The following is a 23802-nucleotide window of genomic DNA, read 5'->3' as shown; positions in this document are numbered from 1 at the left end:
ACCTCGTCACAGGACCACGTCACGATGGATCTCATTGAGAGGGATGCCGCCTTTGCCATATATGTTATGTGCACTGAGGTGCAAGAGGACAGTGACGAGGACATCGACACACCCTCTCGGCCACTATTAGAGTACTTTGAGAGGGAGCCTGAGGAGATCACTCTCGATCTGAGTGTTGAGGCAGCATAGAGCTTGGCCATTGTGCACCCACCTCCCTGCCCTGATGAGATGCCCACGAGCGAAGAGCCACCCCTGTCTTCTCTCCATGCTATCACCATCGAGGGGGTGGAATATCTACTTATGCAGGATGTGCTAGAGTTGTTGGAGCTTAGGGAAGAAGAACTATACTGTATCATGGTGCGTGATGCACCTAGTGATTTCATAGATTTTGATTTATAGGATGCCCCACCACATGTTGATGAGGTGGCTCGTTATGATGGCACGAGCATCGATGACATCTCTGCCATTGTGAGCATCGAGGAGCAGATTGAGGATGCGGCGCCACAGTATCAGATCTCTGATGAGGAGTTCGAGCGGTTGCAGGAAAGCCTTTTTGGTCCTCGACCCGACTATGTAGTGCCTATCCAGGAGAGAGACGATGGCAGCCCAGTGGCAGGAGCAGACCTGGATGCTCCATTACAGCGGCAGATAGATGATGCAGAAAAGGTAATGTTCTCAATTTCATATGAAACTTAACCAGTAGGGCCTCTAGGGCATGGGAAGCACACACATCTGTTTTTGTCGGGATCGGGCCCCCAGATGTGCCCGGGCCGGAGGCTCGCGTCTGGGGGCCTGAATCTACACTCGCGTCTGGGGGCCTGAATCTGCAGATTCAGGCCCCCAGACGCGAGCCTCCGGCCAGGGCACATCTGGGGGCCCGATCCCGACAAAAACAGATGTGTGTGCTCGCGATGCCCTAGAGGCCCTACTGGTTAAGTTTCATATGAATATGATTAATATATCTTCAGCACACTCCATGCATAGTGAGTCTGATACTGAACTTGTGTGTTGCAGGAGATTGTCTATATAGATGAGTTTTCATGTAGGCAGGGTGGCCGATCTGGTAGCCAAGGAAGGGTGCAAGACTCGGCATTGAAGGAGTACGTTGGGCAGCTTGTCAACGACATTATTGTATTTCATAAGACATGCTCCCCTGCTTTTACCGAGAACTTCTTGAAGTTGAGGGCACTAACAAAGGCTGGGCCCTTCAAGACCATCCCGACCAACTCCAGCCTAGAGAAACTAGTGTTGCTTCGACGTTCAAAGCTTCTCTACTTATTCACGAGTACTAGGTTTGGCCTACTTTTCTCCATGGTGGCCCGTGGCATGGTTGCCGGTGTTGAAGACCCCACTGTCATTAGACAGGAACTATTGGGGAAAAATATATTGTTGCCTATGATCAAGAATAGCTCTGACCATGGGGAGCCTAGCTCCAAGAAGCCTAGGAGAGAATAGATGTACTTATTGCCTACTGATATCGCATCACTGATGTACTGCACTTTGTAATCTTCTCTTCAAGTAATGAAAACTGATGTTTGTTGGATTTGCGTGCAATGTAGTTTGTGATACGTGTCATTTACTGTTTTTTTAAAACTTGAATGTTACGTTTTTTTGTCGAATTTATACGTAACACGATTCATACCCTAAATTTAATACACAGTGCTTTATCGAATTCGTGCGCAACATGTATTTGTTCGAACGCATGTAACGATAACTCAACGACGTAAATAAAATAAATATCAAGTGACTAAACAAAAATAAGACGCGCCAAAAACTTTGTATTTGTATTAATAACAATTTTACATGGGGTCCATTACAACCAAGGCTTTACAAAATGTCTTCAGAAGCTACATTCCATGTGCTTTTGAGTTGTACACCTCTATCCTTGCTGACCTCCGCGAGGACTATCTTTCCATCGCCGAAAGAACCTGACTATCCGTAGATCCCTGTCGGTGACAGTGACCCTCCTTGCATGCACCGCTGCATAGACTGAGTCTCCAAATAAGTCGATGAGGTAGGCTTCAGCAGCTTCTTCTAGTGTGAGGAGGGCCTGGGCAGTCCAGCGATCCGGTTGTTTCGCGCATGATGTATCTGGAAACTGGTTCCTGTTGTTCCTGATCAGTATGCCCTCCATGATCTCCCGCACCAACTTCTGGAATGGAGCCTTCGGTATCAGGAGGTGAGTGGTCTTCTGGTAGTGGCGGATCTCGCAAAGAGCCACTGTGCCTGGCTTCCATCGACGCTTGCGATGCTGGTGTCGTGGTGGTGGTGGTGGAGCTGGAGGACGTGGCTGCCGTATGGAATTTCCAGGGGGTATCTCCGGGCCGCTTGCTTGGTGCGTACCATGTCTTCTAGGAGAGAGAACTCAGAACTCAAAAGTGAAATGTGTAAAATGAGGTGAAACTTTAAACTTATAGCCAAACTTTTCAAAAACCCTAAAATTTCAATTAATGAATCCACGCTTAGGAAAAATATCACTAGTGCTCCGATTCACATGAAATTTTACCTGTAGGCTCCTCAAGGACACATCAACCACCCAAAAAAAATTTGGCCCCAACAGAAGCCTCTAGATCACCTGTCCGGAGGCTCGCGTCTGGGGCCCTGAAGTTTCACCAGATTCCGATTTATAAATTTGACGGTTCAATCTTTTTTTGAAAATGCGTTAACTGCATTATACTGCACTGATAAAGTATTGTCAACCTCGCAACTGTAGATTAAATGTATTGATAATGAGTGTGCGCAACTGCAGATTAAATGTATTGTCAACCTCGCAATGCGAAACATTGGAAACTTAAAAATTGACAAAAAATAAATCATGGGTAAAATGGAATATCGCATATCGGATATACTGTTGCCAAACCACTATATATAGTAAGGATATAGTGCATCGTCCATGTACAACTGATCACCGACGTGTACGTGGTTGCACATTGAATTTATCCTCAACAAAACTACTTACAAAATTGGAAACTTGAAAATTCACACAATGCGAAACATGGTCAAAATAGAATATCACATATTGGATTTAGCATTGCGAAACTATGAAATACACGGTAGATAGTGCATCGCACCAAGTACAACTAGAGCTAGGGAAAATTTAGCTCCATTTTGCAGGTCACTACTATCAAATACTTGAAGGTCTACTGGAAAGATAACCCAAAACTAAGCTCCTTACAATCTACAACCAAACCTGAGCTAAAAACATAGATCCAATTACAAGGTAGCTTCTTAAAGCATATTGTTGACATTAAGATTAAATGCATCCTTGTTATTGCGGATCCTGCGAACAAGAACTAGATCTATGGGCTTAATAGTGATACGTCGGGCATGAATGGCTAAAAGTTGACCATCACTCATTAGATCAATCAAGTAGCTTTCAACTGCTTCTTGGAGAGCAAGCAAGGCTTGGCTTGACCATCGCCCCACATTCCTTGCCTGGTTCCTCGAAAAGAACTTGTGATGATGCCTTGACTGTAGATCTTGCAGTATTTCTCGCACCAACCTGGAGAATGGTGCCTTAGAAATAATCAAGTCGGTACTCTTCTGGAATTTCCTTATCTCGCGTAGCACAGCTGTGCCTGGTCTCCATCTTCGCTTTTTATGTGTTGGAGGGCGTGTATTACGAGCTGGAGCAATAGTGGGAGGTGGAGCAGCTGGAGCATGTGGACCACCATTTCTGGACAATGGCGAACCATCATTATCGACCATACTAGGGCCACCATTGTTGGCCACAGTAGCGCCACCATTATTGGCTGCAGTAGGGCCACCGTTATCGGTCACCAGGGGATCTTTGTCACTCACAGTACGCTCACTAGATTCGGAAGAGTGTTGAGCTCTTGCTCTCGCAGGCGCCTTTTTGATAGAAAGCTTGGAACGTGCCATGGCTGTGATGATGAAGGATAGAAAGGTGGAGGGTAGAGTGGAGAGCAATGGGAAAAAAATGAAAGGAGAGACGACTTAAATACAAAACTTTCAAACTTACTGTGGTGTAAATGAATTTTAAATTTATCATTTCATTTCATTTCTCCACCCCATCCCTACCTCTCTCTATCTCCTGACACCCCCCTCATGCCCCCCCTCTCTCTCTAGGCCAATGAATGTTCCAATGTTTAGAATTTTCATATCTTTGTCTTAGGATTTCAAAATCGACTTTTCATAATTAAAAAACAAAGTTCGAAATCGACTTTGAAAAATATAGTGACAAACCTTTGAAATTTTAAAGAAAATTTATAAGACATCTCATGTTAGAGATATGAGTATTGATGTGTCATATCCTTGGGACTTGTGCTCTCTTGTGGACTCTAAATGCATCAAAATTATTATCTTTATCTAGGTCTCCATTTTTTACTATCTCTTTCTTGGGTTGCCAACCATTCTGCGTGCCGTTGTCTAGCTGTGCTGTTTTCATATCTTGCTTTTCTCACTTCATATATTGCCCTAGTTATAGATTCTGCTTGAGATGTTTTGGACTTCTTTTCTTTTTCCTCATATCGTATCTCTAGTCTCCTATACCACCATTGGAATAATTGCCTCATAGAATTGGAATCATTGATGCCACCTCCATGATCAGCTGCCTTTTGAAAAGCACAGCGAGCTTGCCAGTGAGATCTTTCCATGCCTTGAGTTGACCATATTGCCAAACTTCCTTGATCTGCAAAGTATGGACCATGTGCTTCAAGTATATGCTGCACAAGAAAAGAGATTAGAAACACAAAGTAATTCGAAATGATGATTTTTTTTTTGCAATGGTGATAATACTGACCATGTAGTGTGTTATGCTATTTGTAGTCCATGCCTCCACCATGGACTTATGAAATTTGGCAGCTATCTCTTTAAATGCATTGGCATCACCATCCATAAACCCTAACTTCTGTAAGAGAGCTGCTAATCTATCTAGGTGTATCCACACTTCTGCCTTTGCAATCCTCGTTCGTCCCCCATTGCTCCAATCTGAAACAGCAAGGTGCAACTTTTTCCATGCTTCGTACTTCTCTGGTTGTTTTACTAGTATATTGCCTTCCTCATCTCGAGGTGGAGATAAAAACTTCCTAGCCTTGGGTCCGCCAAAGCATGGTTTACAAGGAACATTTCCACTCTTCCCCGATTTTTTCTCGACCTTTTTTATTTCTACTTGGCCTCCGTGCAATCCAACTTCAGAGAGGACTTGTTCCACCTTCTTGCATGTAGCATTAGATTCTGACACGGGCTGCATCTTGTATGCAAAGCATATATATTCATATACTAGCTTCTCAATTATTCTAACCAAACAATGCAATGTGCAAAAGTGAACCCTTGTTAGTGGTATTTCCAAAATAGGGCGCCTGTTTGGATCCACTGGAATTAGCATTCCATTTCTCATGACTTTCTGATCACGTGTCGGAGCACCTTGTTGTCCTGCCTTGGCAAGCCATTCTTTCTTTCCATCTTTCCCTTTCTTCCTAGTTTGCATGCACTATATGCACGGAAATTTTGCATTTGCTGCATTTGATAAACCAAACATACACTTCAATGTTTTTAAATCACCTGCAAGATGCCATTCAACTTGATAGTTCCCAAACCCCTCAACGTGTAAAATTGCTTCATTATTTTGCTGTTGAATAACACTGGGTATATTAGTGAGGTTTAAAAAAACTTTAAGTACTTCATGGTCCTCCTTTGGTACTTCAAATGCTGCAAGCCACCATATTTCATTCTTTGATTGTACACTGAAGTATAAAGGATGTTTTTCATCGATGTTGGGATCCAATGCTCGATTCATAAGTGTTATACTCACACGCTCAAGTTTTTGCCCCTTGATAATCTCACTCTCATCAAGTTTGAGGACAAACTTAAGCTTGCCTCTACATTCTTCCATAGACATATTGTAAAACTTGACCATAGCAATCTGAACCCTACATATATCCAATACAAAGTTGTTGGATGCATTCAATACAAAGGCAACTTCTTTGGAACCATACTTCAATATGTGTGTGTGTTCCAGATGCGTAGGCTCACCAATTAGTTCTAAAACTTTCTCATTTAGTTGTTTTCGAGCCTTCTTCACGTGAAATGGTTTTGGCAGAGGCATTACTCGCTTAGTATTGAAGACTTGCTTAAAACCTGTATCCAATTGTTGATAGAGCATACTATATGACTCAGAACTCATTCCCACCTTGTCACATAATCCCTGAGCATCTGTAGCAGTAAACAAGTTGCTCACATCCCTAAGACGTTCACTAGCAACACCATCCACAATGTCCCTAAATTTACGATTTTCCAATGCATTTTTGACCATATTCTTGCTAAGGACTTTGGCAATAGTATCATTCTCTGCATGAGGAAACATATTTCTCATTGTAGTAGATTGAGCATATATCCGTCTATGATATTGTCCACTTCCTTTGGCTAATTGGCCAATTGGTTTAACGGATCGGACGCGCCGACGTGCCTCTTTGGTTTTTAAAGTGGGCCCAATCTCCAAAGTTTTTGTGAGCTTCCTCTCTATGTTTCGATTCTCCTTCTCCAAGTCATTGACTTTAGACTGTAACTCCATATTCTGCACGTGTGTAGCATGCATAGCATCTTCAATGACAGGCATTGCTTGTTGTAGGTTCTGGTTCTCTCTATCCTTCTCAGCCAATAATCTATCCTTTTCCATCAAAGACTGCATATTCCCTTGTAATCTTGTCTGCATATTTGTCAAGGTTTGATGAGCCCGTGCTAATCCTTGTGTGACAAGTCTGCATGTGTATCCATACAATCCTTCATTGCCTTCACAAGCAAACTTTACAAATGATGTAAGCCCTTCAAATTGTGGTGGCCTTCGAGTGAGTGGATCGGGTGGATAAATGCACCCATCAACCCAAGGTCCACATTTTTTTCCCCTGCATTTCTTTCTTGTTGCATCCTGCATCTTATTGCATCATCTCTTTCCACAGTTCTTTTGAACATTGGTGCATATTCATCCTCCAACTGAAAGTGAATATCTCTCTTTCTCTTTGTACATCCTGCACCTGCATTCTGCAAAAAAAAAGTATGCAAATGTTAACTTGGATTAACATTCAAATCGTAGAACTACACCCCTTTGATTCACTATATCTGTATTTTTTTAAAAACCCAGTTGGTTCTTGTCTCTTTCTCTTGCTTTCAGTCTTGATAGACCCTAATCAACCCCTAATCAGCCTGTAATCTTGGCTTTTAATCTACCTCTAATTAGCATCAAATCTTATCTTTTGTTCTATCCAAAATATTCTCTCTCTCTCTCTCTTTCTCTCTCTCTCTCTCTCTCAACAAAAATTCATCAAGGAAACCCTAAACACATTCATACTGAAGCTTGGATAGTGGAAAACAATAACATTATCTTATCTTCTACCCTAATTTACTATCTGTCACTCTATCACTTATTTTCTTTGTTCATCTCACACAGTCCTCTCTTCCCCCCTTCTCCCCTCCTCTCTCTCTCTCTCCCCCCCTCTCTCTCTCTCTATGAATTGATGCTTAAGGACTGAACAACAACTGTGAAGAATAATAACATCACAAAGATTAAAAAAATAAAGATACCTCCATTATCACTGGATTGCTTATAGTATAGACTATTGAAGATGGAGATTTCTTACTGCATATTTCTGAAGAGGAAGATGGCTTGTAGCAGGGTAGAGTGTGTTGTAGATAGAGATTCTTTGATTTCAACAAATGGTATCAAAACTACTCCTCAATGCTGCTTCAGAAGAACTCGTATGCAAGAAACCATATTCTGGAGGGAAAGAGAAGAATGCACAAAATTTGGGACAAAACTAGAGCTTTCTGAGGGAATGAAAAAATGCCCAGAAATAGGTATATACTTGTCCAAAAAATGAAAATTTACAAGGAAACTCTTGAGTCAAAAAGGTGTCTCTGGGTAAAAAATAATCTTAAAATATGATGTGTACGTCATTTTATATCGTTTTTTAACTTCCGCCCTTTTAAGAAGCGAGAATGAGAATGATTGAAAAGTCATGAGGGCACTAAAGAGGGCATTAAAGAGTCATGAGGGCATTAAAGAATGATTGGCTGCGTTTTTAGAAAAAATAGAATTGTATTTTTTTAGTTATGAGGATTTTGAGAAAAAGTGACCTTATCCTGCAGTTTGGGAATAAAATAATAGGTGAAATCTATTGAAAACACAAAAACGAGATTTGCTTGATTGTAGAAGATCTCTTTTTATAATATTATTTTGGAATCTCTTTTTAGAGAGAGAGAGGTGAGAGAAACCCCTTAAGGGGCAAAAAAGAGAGTCCATATTTCTCCTAATGAACAAAATTGATATCTGGTCTAGTGTTACACAAGTAGGTCAGACTGCCGACCAATCTCCTGTACCTCCCAATGTCTGCTAGTGTTGATGTATCCTTAATGGATAACTTTGCATTCACCTCCATCGGTGTAGCTATCTCTTTGCACTCCATCATGCCAAATGCCTTCAAGATCTCCCATGCATACTTCTTTTGAGAGATGAAGATATTTCCTAGCTCTTGCCAGACTTCCATCCAGAAACAATAGTGCAGCAAGCCCAAGTTTGTCATTTCAAACTCAAAACTCAAAGCCTTTCGAGTTTGGTTGTCGAGTTTGGTTGATCATATCTTCATAAGAAGCACTAGAAATAAAAATAGTAAAAAAAGAAGGGTTTTCATGTGGTTTTCAGAAACATGAAACTCAAAGTTGCATTTTTTATCAAAATTACGTAGAAAAAAAACAATTGTTTGAGGGCATATGACAAGTTTCCACAAAAGTTTTGCAATTGCATTAAGAACAATTGCTAGTTTTCATTAAAGGTGTACTAGTAGAACCTTGTAGGATTTATTTTCCAATCAAAATGTTCAAATTAAATGGGGTGTACTAGTAGACCCTTGAATTTCTATTTGCAACTTAGAAGACCCTTTTAAAGTTATAAGCATCATATTCTACTATTAGTGGTGTGTAGTCCATGCTCAGTTTGGAATTTGTAAGATAACACATGAATGCAAACAATGAAATTTAATTTTGTAGTGGGGGGCACAAGGGATACTAAAACACCAAAGAAGCCGATGTAGCAATTAGAGCTTGCCAAACATATGACGTATAGCATGAAAGGTTCATTTTACAAGAAGTTAATGTAAGAATCAATTCAATGACAAACATCAATGTACATTGCTAGTGAATTATTACAAATAGATTATAAGTGACATTTGAGTATCTAACGTAAGCAATGTCTCTAGTGTATAAGGAGCATGTAGCAAAAGCAAGACTATAGTACCAAAAGATGTAACATAATTAAGGCCTTTGCCCCTACAAGTATGATATGTCAGTCATTTGTCAAAATTCAAAGTTATTCTAAGAAGTTGTTTGATTGTGATATATATCAAACCCTTTTAGTAACATATGCCAAAATAGAATATAAAATTGCTATTGTTCATGACTATATGCATAATACAACTAGGTTTAAGAGAATGCAAAAGTAGATTAAGGTGAAACATCAAAAGATTAAAATGGTTGTATACCATTGAAAACTACAAAACATGTCTCTAAGCTACACTATTGTTGTGAAAAGATGACATTTCCATTGAGTAAAAAATAAGAGGCCTCTTGTACAAAATAAAAATTAATGAAAATCCTAACCCTCATATACTTTGCAAGTCAAATATTGTATGTCAAATGTTGTTATCCTTATCATATGTCAAGTTCTAGATAATTACAAAAGATGTCAATTAAGAAAACATATATAGATGAAATAAGAGATTGTAGATTCCATAACATAACAAGATCTAGGTGGAGTAAAACAAAGGAAAAGCAAGAGTAGATGTTGAATTGAAGCATTAATCACATCACTACATTTTTTGTCCTAGTTCACACTAGGGTAAACTTTAATTCCCAATGTGTTTACATGAAAATCCTTTAAAAAGATAAAACCTTTAACTTGATCAAATGATTTGCAAGGAGTTACACCTTTGTTGTAAAAAATGTTTATTTGATGAAATAAGTCAAATGAATTAATTGTGCAAATGATTGTTAAGAAAAATGTTTCCTTCTAATGAAAGAGATATTTTCCCACCTTCATCCTTTTAGAAGAGAAAATATATGCAAATTTCATGTTTGTAGGAGGTGAATTGATTAGCTCGTCATCACGTATTCTCAAAGAGCGAGAAATAACATATTATGTGACTCAAAGTAGTAGGACAAATTCAACAAGTAATTTACAAACCACCCTAAATTGGATGTTTTCAATGTTTATCAAATTCCAATCCATGACCCTACCTAGTATATTCACAACCACTTGCCAAGCATCACACACACACACATACTCTCTCTCTCTCTCTCTCTCTCTCTCTCTCTCTCTCTCTCTCTCTCTCTCTCTCTCTCTCTCTCTCTCTCTCTCTCTCTCTCTCTCTCTCTCTCTCTCTCTCTCTCTCTCTCTCTCTCTCTCTCTCTCTCTCTCTATCTATCTAGCATATAGTATGGAAGCCCAAGAGCCACGAGTTGATCTAAGTGACATGATTAGTCCAACACAAGAAAGAGAGTAAGAAGAAGGGAAAATAATACTAGAAGAGGAGAGAGAAAGACACAAAAGAGGAGAGAAGGAAGAAGGAAGCCATGAAAGCTGGAGATGAAGGTGAAGAGTATGTTCTTGATAATAACTTGTTGGCCTAATCTAGGACAATTACACCTTATATACCCCGCTCACTGTGACTGGGTGTCTAATCCCTAGTCTATGTGTATCCTACTTGTTACATAGGAAAAAAAGCTTATATAGAAAAATATTATCTATTTAGAAAAATTTTCTTGACATAGGAAAAAAAGTCTATATAGTGAATTTTTAACATAATCTATTAGATGTGTACTATGTCTTATTTGAAATTAACTAAATAATCTTTATATAATTTTCCATTTGAAATTTTTCTAGATAATTTTCTATTTAGAAATTCACCTAAGTAGGAATATGTAACTAAGAAAAATGCAATATTTTCAAGTTATAGAAATATTAGAATCACATAAGAAATGTTCTATATAGGGAAATTACCATGTGTAGGAGAAGATAGTTGAAACATTTTCCTACATATGCAAGAAAAAAAGGGAGATTCCCTATCAATTCCCTAGTTAAAATTACATAAAGTAGGGAAAGGAATCGTGCGATTCCCTTGTTTCTCTTACTAGGAAAAGTTTCACTTTTCCTATTATTTACTTTGCCTACTTGTGTGTATTTTTAACTAGGGAATTGATAGGGAATTTCCTTTTTTTCTTATGTAGGAAATGATTAAAAGTCCCTTGCGTATGCAGAACTCCAGTCGATGCTCCACATCAATGTTTATGGTAGCAGCTAAGCCCTACACGTGGAGAAAGTTGTGTCTAATCACAATATCACTAATGATGCCACATCCACTATTCTTTTTCATTACGGGAACAAGGAATTGCAAGCTTCAAAGACATGATTATTTCATAGATCAGTTTTGAATCATTGCAAGAAACAAAAAGTGAGAAAGAAATGTTAGATTTGAAATTTAAAATATTTCTCTTTCTTTTGGCTAATTTATGTACTAAGGAAAATTCTCGCATCTTGCAGTCTTCACAATGGCAAAAAGATAGGGCAAAGACACACCTTTAACACATGCACTCGCTATATGGTGTTCTTGCATAGTGAACCCTCAAGCATTGCTTAAAGCAAGGGTAACTGGAATTATGCAATATTATGCAAAGTCCCCAAACTTTGTCATGCAATCGAGGGAGTTGATAGCTACACAAGATTGATGAAGAATAGACGAAAGCTAAAGGAAGGAGTTTGATTGACGGAAGGTTAGTTGTTTGCAAAGATGCAAGTAGAACACGTAAATGTGTGCGTGTAAAGACTCGTTTCACGGAAAGCAAAAAGGGATTGCCAAGAGTGAGAAAGCTTAGGCCCAGGTGGAGCCTGATCGGAGTCAAAAGCTTGGACGTCGACAGAACGAAAGACGGGAGGTTATCGACTTGCGATTGAGCATGGTAACAGCGACCAGTACAAGTGGACAAGAAACTTCGTGCATGCGATGACGATTCTATATATATCTACGCGGGTCTCTTATGGGTTTCCAATCAGCTTCAGGTCATTTCTATCCATCAATCAATCTTCCATTCCTCTAGTTCTCCTGTACCTCGTCCTCCTTTCTTTCTCTCTCTCTCTCTCTCTGGGGCTCGATCTGCACCTACCACGGGATAGAAAGTACTAGAATCCAAAGCGCCACATGATTTCGATGAGGATGATGATCACGACATCAGCTAGCCAGCGCGATGCCGGGATGAGATCGAGGAGGCTACAGATCTGCAGCGGCAGCTTGAGCAGCCACCTGGTGCTGATAGCTATGATGGTACTATACGCCTGCAACAATGACTATATGGGCGTAGTAGTGCGGGCGTCCGACCCGGATCCGCTTCAGGACTACTGCGTGGCGGACTTGTCGCAGACTCTGAGCGTGAACGGGTATCCCTGCAAGGAGGCAGAGAAGGTGACGGAGGAGGACTTCGTGTTCCACGGCATAGCCCAAGCTGCAGCCAATGTGAGCGAGAGCCCGGTGCTGGCAGTGCCCACTGTTGGGCTCGTGGAGCAGTTTCCAGGCCTGAACACGCTAGGGCTGTCGGTGGCGCGCCTGGACTTCGAGCCCAGCGGGGTGATCGTGCCCCACACGCACCCCAGGGCCCGCGAGATCATCTTTGTGCTGTCTGGCAACCTCTACTGCGCCTTCGTGGACACCTCTAACAAGCTCTTCGCCAAGGTCCTCGGCCCGGGCGACGTCATGATCTTCCCACGCGGCCTCCTGCACTTCCAGCTCAACGTCGGCTCCGGCCCAGCCCACGCAATCGTCGCCCTCAACAGCCAACAGCCCGGCTTCCAACTGGTAGCCAACTCCCTCTTCACGCCCAACATCCCCAACGCCGTCCTCCGCAAGACCTTCTTCCTCGACGACGCCACGCTCGACTCCATCAGGGCCACCTTCCAGGGCATGTAAGCAGCTTGCAGAAGCCATAATCGACTATATTCTAGTGTAGTGACTACATATTTATTGCAGTAATATATTAGTCTTAGCACCCCCCTCTCCTATCCTGCACACGCAGCTCTAACCCGCTTGCGTGAATAAAACAGGAACCCGTGTCTAATTATTTCTCTTGAATAAATTGGAAGTCTCCCCTTCGATATCCTACTATTATTATGCACCGTATTCAAGGAAAACCGTCAAAATTTAAACAAGAAGGTTTCAAACTCGGAAGTTTACAATAACTTTGGTCTAAAATTTTGTAAATGCCTCTAATTTGATTCAAAAATACCTCCAATTGTTTTAGTTAAAATGCTTTTTGTGAGCATTGATTATATAGACTCTGTGGTTGGAACATGGGAAGGGGTAGGCACATGCATATAGTTTATCGATTGATGCCATGCCATTGCTCACTAATGGGTTTATAGTACAACACTCAACAATATGATAATAATGCAGCTATCATTATAACTCTTACTATTTATTCGTAGTTTTTCACCCATTGCTTAATCCCTCACATCCTAATGTTTACATTGAAGTAGATTGAGTTGAACATGCTCCTTGGTTGTGTTGGAATCATGACATGAACTAGTATGCAAAGTTGAAAGGGCACTTATGTTGTATTTACACTAGATGTGGAGGCATGCGTCTTTTAACTAAGCATCAATCACACAAGATGAATATCTATTTCTACTATAACACCCTAGACAATGAGTATCTATTTCTACGACAACAGCAATTCACTGTCTCAGTGGTCTTTCCGAAGGAGCACAGGGACGAGATTCTTTGCAAATTGCAGAGTTTGTGTCCATCATTCCAGGTCTTTCATCCCTTCACATTTCATGTTTCTTTTAATCGTGGATTAAGGCACTTACTTGAAGGCTGTCATTACAGTTAACGTGGGAGCATATAAGTTTAGGCATTGAGGATAGGTGTCTCGCCAAATCTGTGTAGATAAAAATAGATTTCCAAGAAGATGACACATTAGGTCCGTGATTGCTGATGTGCAAAGCCATGGAGTCTAGTTTGAAGGATTATCTGATTTGTGAGGGCTGGATGATCCTGGAACCCAACATGTTCATCTATCGATGCGCTAGTCAATTTCCATACAACGTTCCAATGGAAGCAGTGACCATTGTAACATCCTGCAGTCAATTTTATTCATGACAAGAGGTTGCCAGATAACAATGTCTACCAATAGTGCCATATACGATGCGATGTGCAGGAGGTTAGCAAAGACCTATAATGTTGTTGCTATTGTACTTTCCCTCAATTTCAGACGAGCCCGAGCATAGGTACCCAGTAGCATATTAAGATGGATTGACATGTGTGAGATGGGCAAGGAGTGACATGGGGAGACAATGTCTTCTTTATCTGGGTTGCTGCTCAAACAAGTACATTCTTGCAGGAGACAGTCCAGGGGGGAACAAGTGCATTCTTGCAGGAAACAGTTTAGGGGGGAACATAGCCCACAATGTTGGAGTTAGGGCTTCAGAAGAGGGCATACATCTTACAGGAACGATTCTCTTAATGCCTATGTTTGGAGGACAATAGAGGACTCCTGCAGAGAAATTATTGGATGGTAGGTACTTCATTACAATAAGGGATAGAGATTGGTATTGGCAAGCTTTTCTTCCTGTCGGGGAAAACAGAGAGCACCTTGCTTGTAATCCTTTCTCTCCTCGTTACAATAAGGGATAGAGATTGGTATTGACAAGCTTTTCTTTCTGTCAGGGAAAACAGAGAGCACCCTACTTGTAATCCTTTCTCTTACAGGAATGATTCTCTTAATGCCTATGTTTGGAGGACAATAGAGGACTCCTGCAGAGAAATTATTGGATGGTAGGTACTTCGTTACAATAAAGGATAGAGATTGGTATTGGCAAGCTTTTCTTCCTGTCGGGGAAAACAGAGAGCACCCTGCTTGTAATCCTTTCTCTCCTCATTACAATAAGGGATGGAGATTGGTATTGGCAAGCTTTTCTTCTTGTCGGGGAAAATAGAGAACACCCTGCTTGTAATCCTTTCTCTCCCCTGGCACCACAGTTGGCTAAACTAAATCTACCTCCTTGCTTGGTGGTCATTGGGGGCCTAGACATTCTTCAAGATTGAAAACTCCATTATGTAACAACCTTCGGTTCCCTCGCCCTTTGCGAAAATCCATCCTCCAGGAATTTGTCATGTTGGAATGTTCTTGCTTCTGGAGGTCATTAGAATAAGCATGACAAAGGACAACAATGCGCATGACTCAAGTGCAGAAGCACTCAAATGCATTGGGAAAATTGGTCACCAAAGTAGCTTGTGAGGTTCTTCCATTTTATTTCAGCTCTGAGGAAAGCTTCCATGTTGTCGTCAACAACATACACAGTCGGAAGCACTTGCTAGATTTCCTGTATGGCATTGCCACTCAAGGCTTATATTATTTCCAGCTGATGAGGTTCTATATTCCAACTGATGACACATTATTTCGTTTATATTCTTTCCAGCTGATGAGCGTCTATATTCCAGCTGATGACAAATTGTTTTATTTATATTCTGTTCATGGGGCCCCACATGCGTTATGTTGTCTATAGAGCGGTGTCGCGAACCGTTTCTATAGACCTTGTATTTGTTCTAATGTCACTATAATGTTTTTCTTTAAGTTTTGATGTGACAGATATACTTCTTACATCCCAAGTTTAGTTGCAAGAATTTCGTATATTAAGGAGTGATAAAGCTCTTTTGATGCCTTTGAATAGGCGGTTGTAATTCAGGAGTGATGTAGCTCCTTCTCCATTGATGTTGTAATTCACGAGTGATATAGCTCCTTTGATGCCTATGAATAGGCTCTTGTAAGTTCAAATCTCCGTTTGATATTGTAATTCATGAGTGATGTAGCTCCTTTGATGCTTATGAATAGGCTCTTGTAAGTTCAAATCTCCGTTGATGTTGTAATTCACGAGTGATGTAGCTCCTTTGATGCCTATGAATAGGATCTTGTAAGTACTTTAACTTTGTAATTTTATATTTTTAATATTAATATAACGGTAGGCCTATATAGAGCTGTGGATTTTTCCCTTGAGCCCCCAAGGGTTTTTTTAAACATAGTAAGGGACCTTTATACTGAGCGGGGGTGTTAGCTATATATAGTATGTCTATATATAGCGCCCATGTTAGCTATATATAGTATGTCTATATATAGCGCCCCATGTCCCCTCTATATATTCCTATCATGTGTGCTCAGTTGACACACTTCTGGGGTTCCATTTTTGATGTCTCATATCTCTCTTCTCTTCTCTCTTTCGTCTCCCGTCTTCCTCGCAGTTTCAAACACCGCATACTTTATTCAGGTGTAGAAGCCAATCCCATTTTTAGTTCCTTTTTATAACTAATCTAAGAGATGTCCAATGTGAGTCAGAGTTCCTTATAACAAAACTTTTGAAATTGTATATGATACCATAGTGAAGGGTTTCCTTCAAGTATTTGAGAACTTGCATTCTAGTTTTCGTGTGACTTTGACTTGGCTTATTTGAGGACCTACTAAAAACACCAATCATAAAATTGATATATACATGGTGATGCACAAGTAGATGAGAGTACCAACCAATCTCTGGTACCTCCCAATGTCTACTAATGTTGATGTATCCTTAATGGATAACTTCGCATTGACCTCCATAGGTGTAACTATCTCCTTCCACTTAGTCATGAAAAATGCTTTCCAAATCTCCTATCCATACTTGTTCTTAGAGATTAAAAAATTTCCTAGCTCTTTTCACACATCAATCCCCAAACAATGGTGCATCAAGTAGAATTTTACCATTTCAAACTGAACGCTTAAATCCTTTTGAGTCTAATGGATCATGTCTTCATAGGCACCTATAGTTAGAAGATCTTCCACATAAAAAAAAAACTATAGACTTTTCACCTATAGTGAAGGGTTTCCTTCAAGTATTTGAGAACTGGCATTCTAGTTTTTGTGTGACTTTGACATGGGTTATTTGAGGACCTACTCAAAACACCAATCATAAAATTGATATGTAACATGGTGCTGCACAAGTAGATGAGAGTACCAAACAATCTCTGGTGCCTCCCGATATGTACTAATGCTGATGTATCCTCAATGGATAACTTTGCATTGACCTCCATAGGTGTAACTATCTCCTTGCACTTAGTCATGAAAAATGCTTTCCAAATCTCCTATCCATACTTCTTCTTAGAGATAAAAAATTTTCCTATCTCTTTTCACACATGAATCCCCAAACAATAGTGAATCAAGTAGAATTCAACCATTTCAAACTCAAGGCTTAAATCCTTTTGAGTCTAATGGATCATGTCTTCGTAGTCACCTATAATGAGAAGATCTTCCACATATAGAAAAAACACTATAGACTTTTCACCATCCCTGTAACCATACAAGTTAGCATCTAAGGCACATCTATTGAAGTTTACACTTAAAAAGAACTTATTTATTGATTGATACCATAGTCTAGGGGTGTCTTTCCATACAATGCCTTTTTCCACTTATAAACTTTGTTCTTAGAATGGGGGGACCTCAAACATGGATGGCTAAGCCATGTTCACCTCCTTTTTGAGTTTATCATTCAAAAATCTTGATTTGAGATCCATTTGGTAAAGTTACACCTTCTTGTGAGAAAGCACTATAAATATTTTAGAAGTTGGAGCAAATGATTTGTCAAAACTTCAAACCCTTCAACTTTTGAAAATTCTTTTCCCAATCAATCTAACTATGTACTTTTATAGGCTTTGGTTGGCCTTTTACTTTACCTTCCAAAACCCACTTTGTACCAATAATTTTCTTCTTTTCTTTTTTACTGATCCACTAGCTCACAAGTGTCATTCTTTAATGTTCTATTATATTCAACCTACATAGTTGCTTACCCTACTAGATTTACAAATGCCTTTTGCATGTCAGTAGACTCATTTACTTCTCTCATAATCTCATCCGTCAAGGCCATATTAAGTATGAGACAATAAGGCTTTCTTTTCTCCTTTATTTTTGGCTACCTTTTTGGTCCATCTATCTTTCATAGTTGTTGGTACAGGATGATTTTGATGATAGACTTGCTTCACCCATTGTGGCAATGACTTTTTCGTTGGCATGATTATAAGTTGTGAGCTCTCTCTCATCATCCAAAGATGATATTTCCTCACCCTTAATCATATGGATAGCTCTTAGGATAGCTTTATAGTGTACTACTTCACTATATGTGGTGTTAGAGCTATATATAGCTCACCCTGTCTAGACTAAGTCTCACCTATATATATATGTAGATTTGTGATCAATATGATATAGTCTTTGGCAGTGTACGTGGTGTGTCTCTTCTCTCACACACACTCTCTCTCATGTCTCTACATATCTCTTTCCTCTATATCTCAACATGGTATTAGAGCTATCGTGATTGACTACAACTAGTTCCAAATTCCTAGCTTTACAAACTGGGTAGTTATATCAGTTAGTTTAGGGTAGCCTTATGAGAAGGTGTATTTGTGAACATGAGATGCATGATATCCCAAAGCACATGGAGAATTGTGAGAAGACACTTTGACAAAGACACGGAAGTAAGGAAATTCCTTCAATCTCAGTGGTGGTGGCCAACCTTGTTTCATAGTGCAACTTGTTTTATGAAACATCGCTCCCCTCTATCTCACAACCTAACCAAATGGCTTCATGTAAATTTTCCTCCACCCCTCCTAAATCTGTTTCAGTGAACTCTGGCAATAATAAGCATAGGTTATCTAAGATTGATAATGGTAATGCTAGCCTCTCCCTTGTGGTAAGGGTTTCAAGGTTAAAGGGGAAAGCACCAAAAGTAGCAAGAAATAATGATTAATAAGATCAAAATTTTAAATGACAATTGCAAGGGTCTCATTGATCCCAACAGGGCTAGAATAATCAGGAACTAGCTAACCCAAGAGGCTATTAGGCTAGATATAATCTATCTTCAAGAACTCAAAGTTGCAAGTCAACAACTTGTTGAGAATCTTGACAACATCTCAAATAAGTTTTGATGGTTTTGCACAAAACACAATAGAGGAAGTGGTGGTTCAGCGATAGGGCTCAGCAAATATATCACCTATCTCTTCAAGAGAGTAATAATAGACCCAAGTAATAATTGGGTTGCAGTTGTTTTACGGGATCAAGGAAAATAGGCTATTGCTTTAGTATATGCTCCTTGCACAGCCTTGGCTAGGGCCAACACCTAGTATATGCTCCTTGCACAGCCTTGGCTAGGGCCAACACCTTGCGGACTTCCATTCTCTTGCATTAATTCCTTCACTCACTTTTTAGATCTTTTTGTGCAAGTGCTCTCTTAGTTGAGCTTTGTGTTCTTAGTTTTATCAAACAAGCCGGTGTCCACACACTCCCATGTCCTAAAAAAATCCAATTCATCATCATGGCCTCGTATGGTATCCCGTAAGGAAGAAATAGCCATGAGATAAAAGATAGGGAGGGAAGTAGAGGGAGTGAAGGAGGAAGAGTGGGAAAAAGGTAAAAGAAAAGGAAGGAGAAGACGATGGAATTTCAAGAAGAAAAAGGAGAAGGCTCTCCCACATTCGAACTACGATGCCACCGAAGAAAGTCCAAGATGTAGCTGCGGGAGGGTCATCTCCCGGTATCCATGTGGATATCTCACCTCAAAGCCAGGTTTTTCTTCTTGGTGTTAATTCGGTTTTAAGTCGATCATGCAAAGAAAAATTGTTAAGGATAGGATATATTTGTTCGAGTTATTTTTAACGAAGGAGTTAGCTTATGAATGACAATGTATACAAATTAGCTTTCTTCAAATTGCATCAAGCATTATAAAATTATAAGCAAGATTAACCATTTACTATAGTAATATATTCCTAAAGTGTAGAAATTATATCTTGCACCATTAGTTTTATTCCTTTCGCAACGATTCATGGTAAATAGCTAAATTCAAGAAAGGTTTCTTTCGATGCTCAAATTACTAGGGAGTTATCTTTGCTAGTTGCACATCTTAGCAAGGAAATTGTTGTTATTTGGCATGAGTTCATCTTTAAAGAAAACGGAAGTTAAATGTTAGGAATTAACAAGTATAAAAATTAGATATATGAACTCATTTGGAAAGAAAATGTAAAAGGGGACTGCTGGATAACACTCTATTAACACTTTTCCCTTACTATTTGAGGACTTGGGACTAATAAAGTGTGTATACACCAATTTCACAGCTGGGCCTTTTTGTCTCAAGGAGTATTGTCGCTCTTTGTATCACCTTGGCATTATGCTATATGCCAAATTAAACTATATTGATTGGGAAAGTTAATTGTTACAAGGATAGTAAAAACCGTGACAAGACGATTAAGATTACCTTCCAAAAGATAACCGAACCAATCTAAACATAGAAACATTCATACCCTAAACACTTGACTACTTTCCTTACCGTAGGGACAATAAATTCATAAAGATAAGAAACTAGGGTTTGTCCCTAAGCTTCTTAAATGAAGAAACCCTAGGCCTGACATACGTCAGCTTAAAGAATCTAAACAGATTATTCCATCGCAGGACTTGCGCATCATGTATGAAATCATTTTGTGATTGATTCACAAGGAGAAAAGGGAAAAAAACCCCTCATCAAGGACGGCAGATCCTTACGCAAGTTATCTTGCAAAAAGACGTATTTTTGGATATCCTTCTAAATAAGGAAAGTTGTAAAATAGAAACTAGCATATCTAAGGTACCTTAAGGTTAACCAAGTTGGGTATGCCCTACACCGGAATATAAGGGATCATGCCAAGTTACAAGACACCTTGGGAACGACTGCTGATACACTCAAAAAAAAGAAAGAACACTTCCTTAGCAGTTTGCCATACAACTGGGTTGATTAATGGAAATGTTTGTGCTTGCTAGAGATTTTAGGGCTCTGTTTGAATTATGAATTACAAATTAAATAAGTACCTATACTTCAGGTTAAAGGCTTGAAGGGAGAGGCAGCTTCAGTTACCCCCGGCTGCCTGCCTGACCCTAACCAAGGGGGTTGTTGACCGCGCCGGGAACGTGGACCGAACCCACTGCGAGAGGTCTTTTCGTTAAGCTCTACTTGGAGTAGGAGGACGCTTGGGTGCCAGGGGGGCTCTGGCCGTAAATCCCTCGCCTTCCGGGTCCTGCACAAGAGGCTAACGTGACTCGGGATTGGATCTCGAGGCCCGCATACTAGTTGACGAGCGGAAGCTTGGAATAGTGATCCCTGGAGATTACTGGTTAGCCTTCGCGCAGATTATGGACAAGCTTACGGGCGGAACTCCTTGTATTTCAAAGATAAAATGATGAAATGTTAAAAGAACTTGCTTGATGTTGTTTTTTCTATGTCGCGTGATAAGATTACGTGAAGGAACCAGTGCTTAACAAGGTTAATTAAAGAAGCTGATTGTTATATGTCAAATTAATGTGTTAAATAATTACATAACTAAAACAAACTGAGGAAAGTGCGGAGGATGGGCCATGGGTCCGTCCTACGGTTGGGTGGTCCCGGTTAGCCGGGAACTTTTCTCAAAAATCTCGAAGAACAGCGGAATGATCATCATCATCAAAAAGAATAACGAGAACGATGACCCAGAGTTACGTCTTACCCGATTTACGCTATTTTAGGGAAACGGAATGGGACTATGCCTTATGGCAGAGAGGTTGAGCTTTGCATCCCTCTCGTTTCCCATTCTCCTTGAACCAAGTACAGCGTGAATCCGCTTCGGACTTGGCGTTTCTACGTAAAGTAGTTCGCTCGGGTCTGATGCTAGTTGCTGTTAGCTAATGACCCATTAGGAAAACCCTAATTCCGATCGATCCTAAGTGGGAATGGCCAGGATACTTCTGCTACGTGGCAGACGCGGGAAGAACTAGATCGCAAAACCTGTAACATTCCATGGGAGTGCAGAGCGAAGCTTTCTAGACATCCTTTCCGATGGACTGCTAAGACGTGTCCTGGATGATACTATGGGACACGTTACAGTTGGTATCAGAGCCGACCAACAACGGAATTGTTTTTATGAGGTCTCAATAAAATGAAATAAATTGTTGCTATCCAAACATTTCCTCATCTTCAATGCTATCTTGCAGAACTATGAAGCGTGGAACAAGTTTTTGGTGTTTCGGGTCATGTTTATGACTGCAATGCATTCTCCGCTTTATAGACAAAGAATTGGGATGATGAACATCCTGGAGCAGATTTATAATCCATCACCTTTATACATAGAACAAAGATGGACAGGGTCTTCAGGAATCTACTACATAGCTGCCCACCGGTTCGCTTATCTACAGACCAACCTAAAGAGGATCAAGTGGTTGGAAGACTTGAAAGTCGTGAAGCTGTTCATTTTTGTGGAAGCTCACGTAAATTTGACTTTACATATTCAAGGTCGGAGGGTTGGAATGAACTCATATGTATATGAGGAAGTAACCCGTGTAATCCCAGCCGACAGGATTAAAGTGTTGGACCGCCATGAGAAGTATGGATTCCAACGAAAAGGGTATTCCGAACTTCCAATGAATTATCGATTCCTAAAGATCCATGACCCAAAACCCTACTATTACACAGTTCCTATAGACAAATGCAATACAACGTTGTTCTTCCCAAACTGAATGTAATGATTGGATTATCATCACACGAGACGTTGTATAAGGTTACGTCCATGTAAAAATAAATAAAGATTTCTTTTATCAATATCTGGCTGTGCATCAGAGTTGTTAAAAAGTTAATTAGCTTCATTATTTACGAGATAGCTGAATTAAAGATAAGCTAACGTCAATTATCATATAATAATGTTAAGAAAACTTTTATCCAGGCACAACCCCAGGTACAAGTTCCAAATTCGCCCCCTACATCAAGTACTGCTGTGACCCAGGAGAAGAAGTTCCTCCTCAAGCAGATAAAGCCACCCGAGTTTGACAGGAGAGGCAGATTCGTCCAGTCTAATGCTAAAATTTGGATTGAATCTATGGAGGATTACTTTGAAGCAGCTGGTACTGCATCTACCAATCAGGCCATGCTCGCCAAGTTAAAACTCACCGGTGAAGCCAGACTTTGGTGAAAACAATGGTGCAGGGATCAAGGGACTTCAGAGGGGTCCGTTACCTGGGAGAAGTTAAAGAAAGCCATGCAGGGGAGATATTTGCCACCTGCATATCGTACACAGAAAATGAATGAGTTCTACGAGCTAAAACAGCTAGAGCTCACCCTTGACGCATACTACTCTAAATTTGTCTCACTCTTAAAATATGCGCCACAGATGGACACGACACAGCAGGTGTCCAAATTTTGCGCAGGCTTAAATCCACCCGTAAATACCCGTCTCGAATCTATGAGTCCATCAGATCTACAGGATGCACTCATTCGAGCGGCGCCTATAATTCGGGAGGTGCAAGCTAGACCAAGGGGTAACAAAACTTGGTCCTGTAGTGACCCGAACAGAGGAGCATTCAGACCTCAAGTGAAGAGAGTTCAAGGTCACAATCAGGGACAAAGGAAGAAAGCAAGGACAAATAACATCAACAACTTTGTTCCTACTCAAAGTAATGGCCGAAACCTCCGATGTTTCCACTGCAACGAACCCGGTCACTTCAAGAGGTAATGTCCCAATCTCAGCGGGGGACATCCTCAAACGCCTTTCCAAGGTGCAGGCCGCGGTCAAGGAGCCGCCACCCGTGGAAGAGGAAGAATTGCCTGCATTGCCAATAGGCAAAGATGCGAAGAAAAAGAAGAGGAAGATTCGACTATGGAAGCAGAATTCGAAAGAGCGATAGTCCATGCCGCTTTACACAAGAAAGGGCCGAATCGCCAGTTCTCGGTGATTCAAACAC

General features: G+C 40.3%; 1 protein-coding gene and 1 pseudogene across 1 annotated transcript; both read left to right on the top strand.

Moving 5' to 3' along the window:
- Positions 1-12089: 12089 nt before the first annotated feature.
- On the top strand, positions 12090-13199 carry LOC148040793 (putative germin-like protein subfamily 2 member 5). Its single transcript, XM_087686854.1, has one exon. It carries the CDS (start codon positions 12204-12206, stop codon positions 12963-12965), a length of 762 nt encoding a protein of 253 aa, XP_087542980.1. The 5' UTR covers positions 12090-12203; the 3' UTR covers positions 12966-13199.
- A 977-nt stretch (positions 13200-14176) lies between these two features.
- On the top strand, positions 14177-15101 carry LOC148040792 (gibberellin receptor GID1B pseudogene; annotated as a pseudogene).
- Positions 15102-23802: the final 8701 nt, after the last annotated feature.

This window comes from Lygodium microphyllum, chromosome 1 (assembly GCF_053477565.2).
Source record: "Lygodium microphyllum isolate KBCC chromosome 1, Lygodium_microphyllum_v1.1.10, whole genome shotgun sequence".
Lineage (NCBI taxonomy): Eukaryota > Viridiplantae > Streptophyta > Polypodiopsida > Schizaeales > Lygodiaceae > Lygodium > Lygodium microphyllum.
This window is presented reverse-complemented; position numbering and strand designations above follow the sequence as displayed.

Coding starts and splice junctions, on each gene's coding strand:
- LOC148040793 (XM_087686854.1), top strand. CDS start 12,204: ATGATTTCGATGAGGATGATGATCACGACATCAGCTAGCCAGCGCGAT.